The sequence below is a fragment of the Schistocerca nitens genome, chromosome 5 (genome assembly GCF_023898315.1).
Source record: "Schistocerca nitens isolate TAMUIC-IGC-003100 chromosome 5, iqSchNite1.1, whole genome shotgun sequence".
Classification (NCBI taxonomy): Eukaryota; Metazoa; Arthropoda; class Insecta; order Orthoptera; family Acrididae; genus Schistocerca; species Schistocerca nitens.
The window spans coordinates 370,577,793-370,597,923 of NC_064618.1; the positions used below are offsets into that span (position 1 = coordinate 370,577,793).

The 20,131-nt window shown below is 38.9% G+C and overlaps 1 protein-coding gene across 4 annotated transcripts in view; it reads left to right on the plus strand.

Moving 5' to 3' along the window:
- LOC126259718 (DNA-directed RNA polymerase III subunit RPC6) overlaps nt 1-20,131 on the plus strand; it is a 69,423-nt gene that overhangs the window by 17,723 nt on the left and 31,569 nt on the right. For all 4 annotated transcript variants that reach the window (XM_049956693.1, XM_049956694.1, XM_049956695.1 and 1 more), the window contains one exon: nt 8,635-8,752. In XM_049956693.1, coding sequence (XP_049812650.1) covers nt 8,635-8,752 — 118 coding nt within the window. The remainder of the gene's footprint in view (nt 1-8,634; nt 8,753-20,131) is intronic.

Genomic DNA, 20,131 nt, shown 5'->3' on the forward strand with positions numbered 1-20,131 from the left:
TTTTTGCTCATACAATATCTGTAATGGACTTCAGTTTTGCTGTACACCAATTCATTTGGCTCTATCCACTAATGTCCATCTTTCTGATATGTCTTATTTATGCATGTTATAGCTGTTCTTCTTTGTACGTTTAGGAGTTTGTTGATTCTGTTTTCCTGAGTGGCTTTGAAAAGAGATGCACTTCCATACATCACCTCTGGTTGAACCACCGTCTTATGTTTGTTTGGTGTTGATTGATAGACATTTTTATTGTATGCAGACCACACTGAAGTTTGAGATTCTATCATTTTATTAGTTCTCTCTTACCTTAAAAGTTTCTCATCTGAGTTGTATCTTGTAGGTATGTAAATTGTTCACTGTTTTTACTTTCCTGTTATGTACCGTTATGTGGTTGATTACTAGTGGCCCTGCTATCATTATCTCAGTCTTTTTGAATGACATCTGGAATCCTGTTTTTTGTGCTATATTTCGTAGGATTGTTATTTGATTTCTGCCTTTGTGGATGTTAATAGCTAGTAATGCTAAGTCATCTACGAATCCCAAGCAATTTAAGTTCATTTGATCTTCCTTGGTTCCAACTGATATGTTTTTAGCATTTTGCTTGTACCATTCCCTCATTCCAGAGCACAGTTGAAGAGTAATGGTGATAAACTGTTTTCCTGTTTTAATCCTGTCTGGATTGTAAATGGCTCAGGTATATCTCCTCTGAGCTTTCCTTTAGATTTGATGATTGTTGGAGGTAATTTTATCATTTTTATTAATTTGGGATTGAGATCGAAATTCCGTAATATCCTCATCATTGAAGATCTGTGCAAACAATTGTAAGCTTTTTTGAAGTCTACAAAGCTTATGACTTGTGCTGTTTGTTTTGGATTGCTAATCCATTATCAATTTCAAAGAAGTTATCTGCTCTGGGCAGCTTCTCCAGGATGTAAATCCTCCTCTGTATTCTCCAAGTTTCAGTTCAAGCTGATCTTTATTGTATAGAATTCTTGACATAATTTTATATGTGATATCCAAACAGGAAATTTCTCTGTAGTGTCTGGATTTGGTTTGTCTCCTGTTTTATGTAATGGATGGATTATAACTGTAATCCAATGTTTTGGTAGTTCTTCTTTGTTCCAAATTTTCATTGTCCATTGGTGTAATGATATTTTCACTGGTTCTGCTGCATATTTTCAAAGTACTGCATATGTTTGATCTTCTTTACTTGCTTTGTAATTTTTGATCTCGTTCAAAGCTTTGCAAACATCATGGCCCACAGGTGGATTCATATTTCCTGCTGGTGTTTTAAAGGGGTGTCAGTGTTTATGTGAAGTAGTTCTGGAGGATCTTCGCAATTTAGTAATTTGTTAAATGTTTCTGGCAAAATATCCGTATTTTTCTTGTTATTTTTCTTATTACTTCTATCCTTTAATGTTGTGCTGGAGGGTTATTATATCTTTGTAGTTGTGAGCTAAAAATCTTTTTTGTAGTCCCCAAGTTTGTTTCCTTGCTATTTGTCTCTATCATGAGAAGTATATCTTTTCGGTATTTGCATTTAATCCTCCCTGTTGTCAGGCTATCTTTCTTTGTTCTGTGAGTTCCAATCTCATTCATAATTAGACTCCTGAATTTTTCTTTTTTTATTTTGTGTTGGTAACCATGTACTCACCTGATAAGAAATCCTGTTCTTCCCACTGCACTTTACTAATTGTTGCTATACCTAACCTCAGTCTGTCACTTTCTTGTTTGAAATTCTCATGCTTAAATACACAACTACAGGATCTATGTGATGTGCCCCAACTCATAAAACACTAAAATTTGTTTTTCCTATTGACAACATCTTCCGAAGTAGTTCACCACCACCTGAAGATCCGAATGGGGGCTATTTTACCATTGGAATATTTTACCAGGAGAATGCTGCCATCACTAAAGAAGAACTACAACCCCCCCCCCCCCTCCCCAGATGGCGCTGCCGTAGGTCAAATGGATATCAACTGCATTTTTTAAAATAGGAACCCCCATTTTTTATTACATATTCATGTAGTACATAAAGGAATATGAATGTTTTAGTTGGACCACTTTTTTCGCCTTGTGATAGATGGCGCTGTAATAGTCACAAACGTATAAGTACGTGGTATCACGCAACATTCTGCCAGTGCGGACGGTATTTGCTTCGTGATACATTACCCGTGTTAAAATGGACCATTTACCAACTGCGGAAAAGGTCGATATCGTGTTGATGTATTGCTATTGTGATCAAAATGCCCAACGGGCGTGTGCTATGTATGCTGCTCGGCATCCTGGACGACATCATCCAAGTGTCCGGACCGTTCACCGAATAGTTACGTTATTTAAGGAAACAGGAAGTGTTCAGTCACATGTGAAACGTCAACCATGACTTGCAACAAATGATGATGCGCAAGTAGGTGTTTTAGCTGCTGTCATAGCTAATCTGCACGTCAGTAGCAGACAAATTGCGTGAGAATCAGGAATCTCAAAAACGTTGGTGTTGAGAATGCTGCATCGACATTGATTGCACCCGTACCAATTTCTATGCACCAGGAATTGCATGACGACGACTTTGAATGTCGTGTACAGTTATGCCACTGGGCACAAGAGAAATTACGGGATGATGACAGATTTTTTGCACATGTTCTATTTAGCGACAAAGCGCCATTCACCAACAGCAGTAACGTAAACCGACATAATATGCACTATTGGGCAATGGAAAATCCACAATGGCTACGACAGTTGGAACATCAGCGACCTTGGCGGGTTAATGTATGGTGCGGCCTTATGGGAGGAAGGATAATTGGCCCCCATTTTATCAATGGCAATCGAAATGGTGCAATGTGTGCTGATTTCCTACGTAATGTTCTACCGATGTTACTACAAGATGTTTCACTGCATGACAGAATGGCAATGTACTTCCAACATGATGGATGTCCGGCACATAGCTCGCGTGCGGTTGAAGCGGTATTGAATAGCATATTTCATGACAGGTGGATTGGTCGTCGAAGCACCATACTATGGCCCACGCATTCACTGGATCTGATGTCCACGGATTTCTTTCTGTGGGGAAAGTTGAAGGATATTTGCTATCGTGATCCACCGACAACGCCTGACAACATGCGTCAGCGCATTCTCAATGCATGTGCGAACATTACGGAAGGCGAACTACTCGCTGTTGAGAAGAATGTTTTTACACGTATTGCCAAATGCATTGAGGTTGACAGACATCATTTTGAGCATTTAATCCATTAATGTGGTATTTACAGGTAATCACACTGTAACAGCATGCGTTCTCAGAAATGATAAGTTCTTAAAGGTACATGTATCACCTTGGAACAACCGAAATAAAATGTTCAAATGTACCTATGTTCTGTATTTTAATTTAAAACACCTACCTGTTACCAACTGTTCGTCTAAAATTGTGAGCCATATGTTTGTGACTATTACAACGCCATCTATCACAAAGCGAAAAAAATGGTCCATCGAAAACATTCATATTTCTTTACGTACTACACCAATATGTAATAAAAAATGGGAGTCCCTATTTTTAAAAAATGCAGTTGATATCCAGCGCTATCTAGTGGACCAACCATAGCACCATCTGGTTTCCCCCTTCAAGCCAGACAAGTTTCGTTCTTTGTAGTTTTTTCGTTTGATGCTTATTTCGTGAGATATTTGGCCCAGTCACGATCAATGGATCGCCCTGTATAACAGCTGTATTTTCCTCTTGCTTTCAGCTATCCACTGTACCAACATTACGATGGCATTGGCAGTAAAAGTTACATAATGAACTTCCCTTGAATTTTTCTTAGTTTATGTACGATATAAAATGTGTGGGAAAAGTAATGAGACAGACAACCCTATGAGTGATCTGGCAGTGCTGTGTTGTTTTGCTTTTGTAGACTGGTGTGTTCATCCCTTCCAGATGCTCATTCCAAGTTTCAGATCCGTGCAGCCATCATGTGATTTTTGAGAGTGCCTTCAGTGAACATGTGTTTTTGTTGTGTGTTAAGAAAATTAAACAGCGAAGTGTAGAGCAACGTTTTGCAATCAAGTTTTGTGCTAAACTTGACGAATCCACGAGTTTGACATTTGGAAAGCTTAAATAGGCCTACGGGGAAAATTCTTTACCAAGAGTACAAATTTTTCACTGGCGCAGATTATTTTTGAAAGGCCAAGAACATGTTGAAGATGAACCTCACTCTGGGAGACCTTCAACTCCAAAAACTAACGAAAACGTTGAACGTGTGCATGCTCTTAGGAGATTAGACCGATGTTTAACAATAAGAGTGATGCGTGACCTGTTAAACACTCACCGTACATCAAATTTTGACTGAAGATTTGCACATGCGAAAGGTTTGTGCCAAAATGGTGCCAAAAAGCATCACAGCTGAGTGGAAGGACAATCAAAAATATGAATGTGTTGATCATCTAGAGAGGATTGCCAATGTCTATGAATGGTTGAGTCATTTGATCATAGATGCTGAACATGTGTTTTCACATTTGATCGAGAGACAAAGTGGCAAAGTGAGGAGTGGCTCACTGAGACATCTCAACCGAAAAAAACTTGAATGAGCAAATCAAAGATTGAAACAAAGCTAACTTCCCTTTCTGACAGTAGGGATACTGTGCACAAAGAATTTGTTTTTCCAGGAAAAACTGTCAGTAAAATGTTTTACAAAGATGTCCTTGAATGGCTCAGGAAAAGGGTGAATTGAATGAGACTGCACATAGCAGAGAAGTGGATGCTGCAGCACAATAATGCCCCATGTCACACAGCCACTTCCCTCACAGAATTTTTGAGCTCAAAAGGCACTCCTTTTATTCCACAGCCCTCCCCACCCCCTATTCACCTGGACTGATTCCTTGTGGCCTTTTTCTTTCCCTGAAATTTGAAAAATGCCATAAAAGGATGTCATTTTGGGACTCTGGAGAACTTTCAGGAGAGTTTGACTGACATTTTAAAGGCTCTACCGGTTGAAGCCTTTCAGTGCTGCTATGGAGATTGGGAACAATGACTCAGCTGGTGTGTAGCTGCCAAAGGGAACTACCCTGAAGGGGGCAGTATTTTTGTTTGAAAAAAATTAAAAAAAACTTTGGTAGATAAAGAATCAACCTCATTACTTTTCTCACACACCTCATATGTACACATTATGCATCAGAATACTCAGTGGAAACTCGTGTATTATCTAATGTACGTCTACGGAATTTGTCTTTCAGTTCTAGTTTTTATCATGAAAAGTGTGTTAAATGTTGCAGAGGTGGTTAAATATTGTACTAACATAAACATTAGGCTATGCTACAGGTCAGTCTGTTACCACAACCATCATTTGGCTTTCACATTAGGTGGTCTCACCAACTCACAACCAGATTATCACCTTTCAATCTAACGTAGACCTTGGCCTACATTACAGATTAGTCTGCCACCACAGCTAATATCAGTATCACAGTTTAGTCCACATTACTTCAGACAGTTCCTTAATTCTTGCAATTAAACTGACATTGATATAATTTTCACATAAGAAGACCACATGCTATGCCTATACTTTAGTTTTCACATTACATACTAAATTCTGCATTTTGTGATGACTAGATTTTTATTAACTGATTGTCAGAAGGAAGCAAATGCTGTAGATGATGGAGCACAAGATTTCCTGTCTTGAAGTAGCAATTATTTAGAAGAAGCGGTTATTGAAGGCTTATTGTAATAGTAAATGCCCAAGAGGAAACTACTGAAATTGATAATGAAATGTGTACATTATTTTTATGATCTACAAGGCGCACAACGAATTTAATTGTATATGGTTAAATGATTAGAAAGAGACTGCCTTTGTCATAAGAACATAATGTTGCCATACTCTTCTTAAAATAATAATTAGAAACACCCTTGCCTTTAGTGGCTGTTTCCCTCTTGCTGAAAGTAATAAATTTTCAGTTGCTCCACAATTGTTTCCAGCTAGTTGTTCCTGCGTTAATAGCATGCCATTTGTTGAAACTGAAAAAATGCTGAGGTATGACAGAAAATAAAGATGTGTGATGGACGCTATTATGGATACATTTAATCACTTCCAGCTCTGTTGCTAGCTATTGTGCCACAATACAGGAAGCACCTTAAATGTATGGAGGGTGGAGTATTAAAGAAGAAACATAATAAATAAAATATACCGTTTATATAAGTTAATCATGTGAAATGAATTAAGGACACTGAAAGCTGCATACACAGATTTCCAAGTTTTGAGACAACGAACACAAGAGTGTGAACTATGTTACAGTGAAGGAATTCAAGAGCCAGAAATTTCAAAATGGAATGCAACTTCAGAAAATTAAAAAAATACAACAGAGAAACTATATGATTGTGAAACTATTGCATTCATTTGTTGCAGCTTAAGTGACAAACTATTATGTTTTCATCATTTCCTTGGGAGTGATCACATTCACATTCATCTGAACACCTTGATCGGGAAAGGAGGCATATCACACTCACTCACCAGTCATACAAATTAGCTGCAACAATAAGATATTCCTATCATATGAGACACATGCTGTCACTAATGCCTTGTATGACACAAGACGTCTTTTCCACAGGAGCATTCAGTTGACTTGTTGCCTCGTAATCAAACATTTACGTTTCCCATGCAAAAGCCACTTCCTTTTGGCTGCTAACAGAGTAGATGTGCAGAATCAACTGCCATTGACAGTCAGTGCTCTTGACCACTTCACTTGGCCAAGGTGCCATTATGTCAACTGCTCCTCAGAAATCCCTCATAATCTATGCTTTCACAAGAAAAATGCTGGTATGGTGCTGTGAGCAATGTAGCACTCATGGTGCCGAAGAGATCACATCACATCAGAGCATGCTCAGTTAATCACAGGCAGTCTTGTCCCTTCTCCGAGCTTATCATAACGTGGCTGACGATCATTTCAGCACCTCACTGTTGCAAATACGCCATGACACACACTCAGATTTGAATAAAGGATTGGAGGTTTGAGTGGTGCTCACCCACTTGGCAGTTCAACACTGTAGCCACTTAACCACAACGCCATTGCTCTTTCGGTTGCTCTATATTGCACTTCTTGTTCTTGGACCATTCACTGTTTCTAGTTTGCTTTTTTTCACAGTTCAGTATTCCTTCTTCCTATTTGCATGCTTGATCTGTGTTCAGTTTCTGATTGGCTACACACTGTGGCCTCTTATCACTAAATCTGAGAGGAGGTGTTATGGGGAATGTCCCTTGTTAGAAGAAATGTTATAGTTATTTTTGTTTGAAACTGTCTAAACATATCAGTGAAATGGGAGTTATAATTAAGGCTTCAAGCAAAATATGAAAACTTATGTATGCAGTCTAGTATAATTTTACCAGTGTGCTACAATGTGGTGGCCTAGCCTTATCACTTACATTAGTAACTGTAACTAAATTGAATATATTATATTTACGTGTATAAACTGAACTGTTTAAATGTATTTAAATTTTTAATTAATTATTTAACATTGTGAGGAATAAAATAAAATGAAAAAGAAGGAAAATGATGATAACTGCAGGAATTAAACCCAAATCTATGAATTACCCATCAGTGGGCCTTGATTACTGGGCTACCCTACTGATACATGAATTCTACTAAAAAATCCTGCATACTCTGCGTGTTTATCTTCAGACAGCATTTTATCTTTTCCTACAGCCCTCTCACACAAATTATTCAAGGAACTTGAAAGGGCATCTACCTGCTACTGCTTGCACAGTTTGAGCCATATTGGTGAGGCTCGTCCCATGCCCTTCTGTTGTTAGATTTACATATGAAATAAATTTACCTAAAACTTTAACTCTCACTTTCTCCTTCAAACATCTACAGGAAAAGGGCCTCTTTAGCAGATCAAGAACATTTCATCAACAGAAAACACTTTCATAGTAAATTTCCTCATATACTCGCTTTTTTTGCCATCATCTGTAGCCTTTCAACGTACAAAGGTAGTAGTTGTAACTAAATTGAATATATCAATTTTGCATTTATAAGTTGAATTATCAATATATTTAGTAGTTTAACATTGTAAGGAATAAAACAAAACAAACTGAGCCAACAAATTGACAATCAGTGCTCTTGACCACTTGGCCGAGGTGCCATTATGTCAACTGCTCCTCAGAAATCCTTCATACTCTATGCTTTCACAAGAAAAATGCTGGCCTCGTGCTGTGAGCAATGTATCACCCGCAGTGCCGGAAGGGATCGCAAAACATCAGAGCATGCACAGTTAACCACAGGCAGTCTCGTCCCTTCTCTGAGTTGATCATAACGTGGCTGACCATCATTTCAGCCCTTGACACTGTTTCGTAGTTATTGTGATAGAGCACTACAAAACGTGTTTTCACCCATGTATGTGCATACCAGCACACATTCCAAGAGAAATGGAATGATTTGTGACTCGCATTCAAAGAGAAATGGTGTAATTTTAGTTTGATATTTACCGTGTGCTGTAGCACATTACCACATGATAACTGTTCTCCACTCTATGGAGTAATATATCAAGTGGAGCTTCAGCAGCTCTTGTTGGATGGTTTCCTTCCTTTTGTTACTCTTAATACCCTCTTATGCTTTCAGAGTGTCAGATTATACTTTGTCTTCTCTTTTGCTAATTTGTTCTAGGATTATTGCCTTGGCACAGAAAATACCAAAGGGCATTTCTGACAAAGATATACAAAATGAAATGCCGGATTTGCAGCCGCAACAGAGAGCCACTGTAATAAACAAGTTACTTGCACAGGTTAGTTGTTTGTAATCTTTTGCTAGGTTTCTACAAAAGCTGTATCTAGAATAATATCAGATGGGTAGTAATAAATGTTGATAGACTTTTGCATTCATAGATAAGGATGAAACACCTGTATTTAGAGAGTGCTAATTAAATGTGGAGGTCATTAAATGTATTGAAATTTATCATTATTTAGTAGCAATAATTTTTAATCTTTGGTATAGCACTTACAAGTAGTCAAAACATACAGAAATTCATTGTTGCTGAGGGAGGCACAGTTATGACTGGGCATGCACGTGACATCATATGCAACACAAACTGGTATTCTTTAAACTCTCTAATACTGTAAACAATTTAATATTTTCCATACTCTTCATAATGTTTGGTAAGAACTGCACTAGGATCCAGGAGAAGAGTGGTTCTAATACCCATTTGCCCTCCAGATTTGAGGTTTCTATGGTTGCTACCTTCTACTTGTGATAATTCTGTTATAAAGTAGATGTCCAGTTTCCTTCCCAATCCTAGTTTGTGCTCAGTCGCTAATAATCTCATCATCAACAGGATGTTAAACTATACCTCTCCTTCCCTTCCCCTTTTTTTGTCTTGATCACAAGGGTAGTACAAAGTATAAGGAAAAAAAATCCATCTCAAAGTGAGTGACACACCTTACTTGTGAATGGATGCATGCAAGTCTTATTAAGCTCGTGTTTCGGTTGATATAGCTGTTCATGCAAGTTATTATTGTTATTATTATTAATCTTCAACAGTATTATTAGAGTCTAGATATTATGTAATTACGTATTCTGTTCCTTTGTTTGTATAATTTTTTAAAAAAGAGAAAAATCTAAAATGTCAACAAATTACACTGAAAGAACCCTTACTTCAAAGTTTTAAATTACATAATTTTATAGATTGTAATATTACTGTGGAATTATTATACATTTTCGTCAGTCTCATACATTTCCGTTGCATAGCGAGAAAGGAAAAGAAAGTTAAGTTTATTATTGTGTTTCTCATACTGTCATCAATCACGTTACACTCCAAACTAAATTGCACAAGTTCTGAACATGCTGTCCTTTCTTGTTCTCAAACGCTACACAATGTGTAGCAATCAGTTGCATTTAAGTTAGCTATGGCACCAGTTGTGTCTTCATTGTCATCAAAGCTGATAACATGAATGTCTATTGAAAGTACTTTAACAACCAATGGTAAAATAGTCTTCAACCAGACTTGTGATAAACTTATAGGATGTATGGTGAAATCTCAAACCGAACGTCATTTACAAAGCAGCCTACGTGATAGGAATTACAAATAGATTTCTTCAAAGAAACGGATTCTAATTACACAGTTTCAGGAAAAGTAATAAATACTAATAGTAAATTTTACAAACAACTGTGTTTTGTGTTGGTTGCTGTGACACATACCCTGGAACAAACTTCAGGTACCTAAATTTAAACATTTCTTACAGAAATACCACACCTGCGCATTCCCAATGAGTCCACTCTCAGGAACAGTTACCTAAATTCTTACTATGTTGATATATTAGAAAAAAATCAGTGCTGACATTGACAAATCACCCATATGGATTTCTGCTAATGAGACAACAGATGCTATAGGCTGTTTCATTTGCTAATCTAATTGTGGGCAAGCTGGACTCTGAGGCTGCATCCAAGCCCTACTTAATTTATTGTAAATCAAGCAATTCAGCAGTTGCCAGATTCATTTTTATTATGTACCTAGGTACCAGGTCAGATGGCATAAAAGGAGAGGGTTCTACTGATGTACACAGGTGCAGCTCCATAAACGTTGAAAGCAGAGAAATTACTTGATGTATTTTATCCTAAGTTAGTGCATGCTACATGTACAGTTTGTCCGTTGCAATGAGTGGCAGAAAATCCCCAGAAGTAAATACACTGATATCAGCAAGGAAGAAGATTTTCTTGAAATGTTCTTATTGTTTACAATGCTACAAGCAGCAGCTGTCTGATGTACTTCTGCCTCTCTCTCTTTGAAGCTGTGAAGTCAGTTATGGAGAACTTTTCTTATGATCTTGTAATGTCTGTGAGTGTATCCTAGTCAGCATTAAACAGTTTAGTGCTCAGTTCAGTTTCACACATAGCAAGTCAGTTCAGTTGGTTTCCCGATAGTATCAGGAAACTGAAGACTTCAAGTATGCCTCTCTGAGAGGCTATGGAGATAATGGAAGATGCAGTTCGGAAGGTCAGTGTTGTACCAGGTGAAGTGGGTATGTAGTTTCCAGCAAACTGCAATCCATGCAGAATAAGATTACAAGATACTCAAATCTGATTATTTTGTCTTGCTTATTGAATGGGGAAATTGTAGATCCCCATGAGAATATTATTCTTAGCGCATAAATATTACTGGCATATAAGTATGCACCATTGACTTCTTGTGAAGGTTAGTCAGACAGGAGACTGCATGCCAACAGAATGTTTGGAACAATGTAATGTAATTAATTGTGCATCCCATTCCATTGTGACTTAAATGCCTCAATAGAAGACACTTGTACTTCAGTACTTTGTAGCAGAAGTGAACTGATTAAGAATTAATGTTTGATTAGCCCACCTGTAAACTTACATTATCTAGCAAAAAAAATCAAATTTTGGATTTTACAAATAACTGCTTCATTACATATTTATTTACATATTTCACCAATTTTTGTTACATCTTTTTATATGCTTAGTTCTTAATTTGATTTAATAATAATAATAATAATAATAATAATAATTACCAAAAAGCTTTTGATAGTGTACCCCACTCATGGTTACTACAGATATTGGAAATATACAAAGTAGATCCTAAATTGATGCAGTTCCTAAACATAGTTATGAAAAACTGGAAAACCACACTTAATATCCAAACAAACTCTAATAATATCACATCACAGCCAATACAGATTAAGCGTGGAATATACCAAGGAGACTCATTAAGTCCTTTCTGGTTCTGCCTTGCTCTGAACCCACTATCCAACATGCTAAACAATACAAATTATGGATACAATATTACTGGAACATACCCACACAAAATCACACATTTGCTATACATGGATGATCTAAAACTACTGGCAGCAACCAATCAACAACTCAACCAATTACTAAAGATAACAGAAGGATTCAGCAATGATATAAGTATGGCTTTTGGAACAGACAAATGTAAGAAAAATAGCATAGTCAAGGGAAAACACACTAAACAAGAAGATTACATATTGGATAACCACAGCGACTGCATAGAAGCGATGGAAGAAACGGATGCCTATAAATATCTAGGATACAGGCAAAAAATAGGAATAGATAATACAAATATTAAAGAAGAACTAAAAGAAAAATATAGACAAAGACTAACAAAAATACTGAAAACAGAACTGACAGCAAGAAACAAGACAAAAGCTATAAATACTTATGCCATACCAATATTGACCTACTCATTTGGAGTAGTGAAATGGAGTAACACAGACCTAGAAGCACTCAATACACTTACACGATCACAATGCCACAAATATAGAATACATCACATACATTCAGCAACAGAAAGATTCACATTAAGCAGAAAGGAAGGAGGAAGGGGATTTATCGACATAAAAAACCTACATTATGGACAGGTAGACAATTTAAGAAAATTCTTTCTAGAACGAGCAGAAACTAGCAAAATACACAAGGCAATCACTCATATAAATACATCGGCTACACCACTGCAATTTCATAACCACTTCTACAACCCTTTAGACCACATAACATCAACAGATACGAAGAAAGCAAATTGGAAAAAGAAAACACTTCATGGCAAGCACCCGTATCATCTAACACAGCCACACATCGATCAAGACGCATCCAACACATGGCTAAGAAAAGGCAATATATACAGTGAGACAGAAGGATTCATGATTGCAATACAGGATCAAACAATAAACACCAGGTATTTCAGCAAGCATATTATTAAAGATCCCAATACCACAACAGATAAATGCAGACTTTGTAAACAACAAATAGAAACAGTAGATCACATCACAAGCGGATGTACAATACTAGCAAATACAGAATACCCCAGAAGACATGACAATGTCGCAAAAATAATACATCAACAGCTTGCCTTACAACATAAACTTATAAAACAACACGTTCCTACATACAAGTATGCACCACAAAATGTACTGGAGAATGATGAATACAAATTATACTGGAACAGAACCATTATAACAGATAAAACAACGCCACATAACAAACCTGACATCATACTCACCAATAAAAAGAAGAAATTAACACAACTAATCGAAATATCCATACCCAATACAACAAATATACAAAAGAAAACAGGAGAAAAAATTGAAAAATACATCCAACTGGCTGAGGAAGTCAAAGACATGTGGCATCAGGATAAAGTTGACATCATACCAATTATACTATCAACTACAGGAGTCATACCACACAATATCCACCAATACATCAATGCAATACAGCTACATCCAAACATATATATACAATTACAGAAATCCGTAATTATTGATACATGTTCAATTACCCGAAAGTTCCTAAATGCAATATAACATGTACCGTACAGCAAAAAGGAAGTGACGCTTGATAAAGGTCCGCGTCACTCTATTCTTAACCAGACTTAAAAAAAAGTCTGAGAAAGTAAAGAAATAATAATAATAAGAGCCTGGATGTTATGTAATAAGTCACTGTTACTACCTGTTTGGAATGGAGTGCCACTACATTGGCTTTAGTGTACAGTCTTCTAGAAAGGGAAAACATTTTCTTGACATCTGCAAGGAATAAATGTGACGAGATGCCAATCTTCCTGGTTTTGTGTACATTTGTGTGTGCATCCTGCTTCTGTTGTGTGAGCAGTTGGCCTGTGTCTGAGTAAGTTCTGTTGTATTTACAGAAACAGGAAACAGAGCTTGCTTGTGCAATTGCTGAAAGCTATTACAAAGCAACGTTAAGGTGCCTCTCTTATACCACACCCATAGGACACCTCCCCCCTCCCCCATACCACACCCATAGTCCCCCCCCCCTCGAGGGTGGGGGGGGGGGCTCGCCACACCTCTTTGTGGGGGGGTTTGTCCTAGGCAACCACAGGGCCCCAAGCCTTTGTAGTATCTTTTCCCTTTCATGCTGCCTGTCTAGCCGCTTGCTATGATTTTCCCCTCCATTGGGGAACAAGTCTGGGGTGTTAATGGGAATGTTCCGCATTGTCTGTTGCTAACATAAGAACAGTCTCACCACTGTCTTTCATTCCCTTTTCCTTTCTTTGTTTCCTTCTCCTCTCGTTCCTCTGCTTCGGTGTTTGAGGTTCCTCTTTTTCTTCTTCCTCCCTGTGCACTCCTGATGGCTGGCCCAAGCATCTGACGCATAACAGGTAACTGGGCAACACATAATTCCCAGCCCCAAGTTGACAAGTAGGGTTCGCATGTACCTCCTGGTACAGGCCAGGCCCAGGGAGGGGTGATTGTCTGAGATGCTATCTTCCCAAACTACTGATTGGTCCCTCTGTCAGGTGTTCGGGAGCTGTGACCTGAGGTGTCAGTTATCAACTAAGGTGAGTGCGTTCCCTTGTGAAACGAGCCCCCAGTTGGAAGGAGCACGCCATCGGAGACGCTGGCAATCAGGGAATTTTCTCACAATGAGACAATCATCTTCACAATCAACATCTACAGAACTTAAACAGAATGAGGCTAATGATTCAAAGACCCTTCCAGCTGCACCACAGTTTCTCATGGTTTCACGTACTGAAGACGGTCAGTCCTTCGCAATGGTGAATCTGTTCATTATTCAGAAAGGTGTCGATGCCATTGCTGGCCCTGTGAAATCCTGCTCTCATTTACGGAATGGCACTTTGCTTTTGGAGACTGCTTCTGATTCTCAAGTTCAACAACTGCTTGCCGCCTCGCTTCTCCATGCTTATCCTGTTCATGTTGAGGCCCATAGAACTCTGAATCCTTCCCATGGTGTTAATTACACTAGGTTGCTAGACGGTCTGATGGAGGCTGAAATCCAGTCATACATATCTGATCAGGGTGTCATTGTCTTCCTTCTGGCGATGAAAAAGATAGATTTCTCCTTAGTGGCCACCTGCAATCTTTTTCCCATCTTTGATAGAGTGGTGATTCCGTCCGAGATCAAAGCAGGCTAAGAAATTATCACAGTCTGACTGTACATCCTGAAACCAATGCGCTACTACCAGAGTAATCGTTTCAACCGCACTAGAACGTTGTGTCGACACCCAACCAAATGTGTAACCTGTGGTAGGGATGCACATGAGGGCGATTATCCGCATCCCTCTCCCCACTGTATCAACTGCAATGGCAGCCATGCCACCTCCTCTCGGGATTGTCCCGTGTATCTTGATGAGCGTGCTGTCCAGGAGATCTGGGTAAAGGGAAAAGTGCCTTACCCAGTTGCTCGCAAGTTATTGGCTAGTCGCAAACCCTGTGTTCTCCCGTCTGCCGCTTATAGTTCTGTTCTTGTTACCTCTCGCTCCATAAAGGACATGGCCATGCAGATGTGGGACCTCAAATTCAACTCTGAGGTTGTGAAATCACCCGGTGTCAAGGTAGTATTGCCGTATCCCGTCCAGCTGTGCACCAAGCCATCAAACAGTACACAACCAGTAGGCCAGGAAGGACAAGAGGAGCACTCCTGTGAAAGACTTCCTACATCCCTCCAGCCAAACAACACCTGAGCCTTCCTCTGCTAACTGGAAAGATCCTCTTCAATGGTGTTGCTACGTGATACCTTAGCCCGGCCGACCTCCCTGTAGCCGGTGTACACCACTAATCATTTTTCTGCGTTGGACTCTACATACCAACAGCACAAGCAAGCCAATGCTCCTGTGGATCTCATGGAGCAGGATCCTGCTGTTTCTGTGCCCCGTAGCAGTAAGTCTTTGCAGACTGTCACTCGGCAGCTGCCGAGGTGACATCCCTTCATTTCTTCATCATCATGACTCTCCTTCAATGGAATGTTTGTGGCTTTTGGTTGCACAAAGAGGATTTACAGCTGCTTTTAGTATCACAGTGTCCCCTTGTACTCTGCTTTCAGGAAACAAAATTGCATCCTCACGACTGCTGTGAGCTTCCACATTTCTTCCCAGTTCGTTTTTATCTTCCCCCTGAGGTCGGCATTCCATCTCATGGGGGCATCATGCTGCTCATACAGGATGATGATCAGTAGTCAACCCATCTCCCTGACTACCCATCTTCAAGCTGTTGCAGTTCACCTTTTCCTTCCTCACTTGCCTTTCTCCCTTTGTACCATTTATATCCTTCCGTCGTTCAGTGTCACTAGGGCTGATTTCCTTCAGCTTATTGGGCAGCTACCTCCCCCATTTGTGCTGCTCGGCAACTGGAATGCTCATCATCCCCTTTGGGGTTTTCCCAGAACCTGTCAGAGAGGTGCCCTCTTGGCTGATCTTCATAATCAACTCAACCTCTTCTGCCTTAACACTGGAGCACGCACATTCCTTTCCGACTCCTCGCACACCTATTCCCATTTGGACCTATCCTTCTCCATTGCCCAGCTTGCCCTTCGTCTTGAGTGGTCCACTCTTTCTGGAACCAACTCGAGCAGCCATTTCCCATGTGCTATTCGTTTACTGACTCCTACCCCACCTGTGTGTACACCCAAATGGCAGCTTACCAAGGCTGACTGGTGGCTTTACTCCTCCATAGCGACCTTTGATGAACAAGATTTCCCCAGTTGTGATGACCAGGTGGAATACCTTACAAACGTTATCCTGACTGCTGCAGAACGTTCCATTCATTTCACTTCGTCCTTACCACACAGTGTCCCAGTCCCTTGGTGGACTGAGGCATGTCTCAAAGCAATTTGTGCACTGAGATGTACTCTCTGCATTTTTAACCATCATCCTATGATGGCAAACTGCATTCATTATAAACAGATGCGTACAAAATGTTGTCGCGTTCTTCAGGGTAGTAAAAAAAGCTTGCTGGATGTCATTCACTAGTTCTTTTAACAGTTCCACCCCTTCCTCTGTCCTGTGGCACTCCCCCACCACTTTGTACACATTTCCCCAGAGTTTCAATTGTCTGCCACTTCCTGATGGACTGCCTGTTTTTTAAATGTTTACATTCCTGTTTGGGTTCACCGTCTGAATTATCAGCCATTTTAGCAAATGATGCGCGAGCTGTCGACCGCAATGTACTTTTTATCCATCAAAGCAATATGGTGAAGGCCATTTAATTTTTAGTTTTGGACCTCTGTTTCCGTATGGTATCTTTTGTAGCCCTTTCTCCACATCCCTGTTTTTAGCTGTCTTCTCTTATGTCGATTGGGATTGATGTATAGTCATTTTATAACTCCTCTCTGTCTTCGTGTTCTGTAGTTTTGACATGGGTGCGTAATGTGCCAGTTGTTTTTGCACCCTAAAGCAAATCAAAACAAACAGCCATTGGGCTCTTCACTTCATTTGTTGACTCCTGTTTGTGATATGACACACAATACAAATAGTTTTAGTTATAAAAAATCAGTGCACCTATCAACATAAGTCTTAAATATATTTAAAAGTACTCGGTGCAGCACTATTACACTGAGAAGCATAGCAGATTAAAAGGACTGTGATGAGTTAACATAACTTGCTAAGTAAACATTATGGCTAACTTTAAACCTGTGCAATATGTGATGACAGCTTGTAACATGACTTCATTTGACCTTGATATTCTTTGTGAACAGAATGTCTATAATGAGATCAGATTTCAGCAGACAAAAATGTTGGACTTGGACAATCATACCATTAGAGCTCAAGTATACTGGACAAGTTAAAGTGGTTTACAAAATTTTAATGCTCCAGATGCAGATAAGACCCTTGTATGCAGATCTCATTTCTTTTGCCCACACAGGTGTTTAGCTATTGTCTACTGGCTAGACACTATCAGTCAATATTTGATCCCTTATCCTTCGACAGCTGATCTTATGTGGAAATTGCTGACCTTCCAGGAAAATTTGAATGACACCCAAAATTTTGTCCATTCTACCAAGCAACAAGAGTCTTAATTATCACACAAATATACTTTAATCAATATTTTAGCAATTTGATATAGTCTTAGGCATTTTTATGTGGAGGTAGCTATCACACAAATTTTTGTCCGCAAACAGTAGTGAGTAAATCTTCATATTATCTACTTCTGGTGCTTATGTTTGTTTTAACAGTTATGGAAAGGATAGATTGCTACTCACTGTAAATATGACATGTTGAATTGCCAGGGTTGCCACAGGTTCTGGAAATCAGGGAATGTAAGGGGATTTCACACACATAAGAGAAATTTGAAAAAAAAAAAAAAAAAAAAAAACATTGGAAAAATCTCATTTTTGTCTCAGTGCCTATCTAAACCCATTTGGTTTCCACTAATGTGCAGGCCCTGCGTGTTGGATATAGTCTCTCCGATCTGCCTGCAGACCGGGTCAGTTTGTCTGTGGCGTAATGGAGCGGATTTTCATGGTTTATTTACGGACCCAGGACTGCGGTGCTCCTCAGCATGCCAAAGGCCATGGGCAATGGATTTCAGGAATTGCAACTGTCTCATCACAAGTACATTGTACAGTGTGGCGTTTTAACAACATTTTATTTGTTCTAGTATATATTGGCACTCAAAAAGTAGTTTATGTGTCAGAAATTATGAACGGTAAGAAGAAGAAAACTGTGTCAGTCGCTGACAGTTCGTATCCTCTATACTTACATATTTCTCAAAAGAAAAATCACGAAATACCTGTAAGATAATAGATATAACACAGTGGGTAATAACCGACAATAATGAATATAGTAGAACCAGATTTTATTGGTGGTCACCTACAGTGTTGGTTTACTCAATTCTTCCCACCTTATTGTTATTCTTCTTCCTCTTTTACACACTTCTTTCAAGAGGCCTACTTTTTTCTGAGGTTATTTCTGAAATTAGTGAAGGTATTTTACATCTGTCTTGTGACTCCAAGGAAATGCACATTTTTGTCACCAAATGTGCTATGTTTTGTAGTAATTAAATAACATCAGTGGTTTTAATGAAAAACACATACCATTTGGCTTGCTTTCTTCATTCAAAAACAGCTCATTACAAAAGATGTTGATGTTAGTACTTAAGATGTTTGCTCACATCAAGAAACGCCATCTACTTGCAAGTTTGTTTTTAGGTATTTCCTCATTTGCAATATTGTTTCTTGTACCATAGCTGCAAAGATAGTTTTCTTACATCTAACCCTCAAAATTTGACAGGGAAAAATGCTAAGACTTGTCTGGAAATCAGTTAACTATCAGGAAATTTCACTTGGGGAAACATGTGGCAACCCTGGTTGCATACAGGCACAACGAAAAGACTTATACATTAAGGTTTCGTCCAAAGCCTTCATCAGAAAAGAAAAACACAATTGCAGGTATAATAGTATATGGACAATCATACCATTAGAGCTCGAGTATATGGGACAAGTTAAAGTTTACAAAATTTTAATACTCCAGATGCAAATAAGACTTGTGGATGCACTCTTGTCCACACAGATGTTTGGCTATTGTCTTGTGGCTAGACACTGTCAGCCAATATTTGAACTCTGATGCTCCATCCATAGCTGATCTTACATTGAAATTGCTGATCTTCCAGTAAAAATCACAAACAAAATTTTGTCCATTACACCAAACAACAGGAGTCTCAATTATCGTGCAAATACACTTTAATCAACATTTTAGTAATCTGATACAGTCTTAGACATTTTTATGTGGAAGTAACTACTGCACAAATTTATGTCCACAAACAATATTGAGTAAGTCTTCATATTATCTACTTATGGTGCTTATGTTTGTTTTAACAGTTATGGAAAGGATAGATCGCTTCTCACTGTAAATATGACACATTGAGTTGCATACAGGCATAACGAAAAAGACTTACACATTAAGCTTTCGGCCAAAGCCCTCATCAGAAAAGAAAAACACAGGCAGGTATAGTAGTGTATGGGAAGTTCTGGTTGAGAATAACGAATTATTTGGGAATAAAGAGAACTACTCATGAAAGGCAGAAGCACTGCGTTGTTGATAGGTACACAAACAAAAGGGACAGAGCTCAGCTAGCTTTCGGAATGCACTTTCTTACACACACACACACACACACACACACACACACACACACACACACACACTCATGCTCACTATTGTGTTGGGGATGGGTTAGGGCAGTGAGCTACCTTCAGTTTAGGCTAGGAAGATTACGAGAGCAAAGGATGTGCTGTAAAGATAGCTCACATCTGCACAGCTCAGAAAAGCTGGTGGTGCTGGGGAGAATCCAGGTGGCACTGGTAAAGCAGCCATTGAAATCTTGCATGTTGTCCTCTGCTTCATGTTGTGCCACTGTGTGGTTTGCCGTGTTTTTGGCAACAGTTT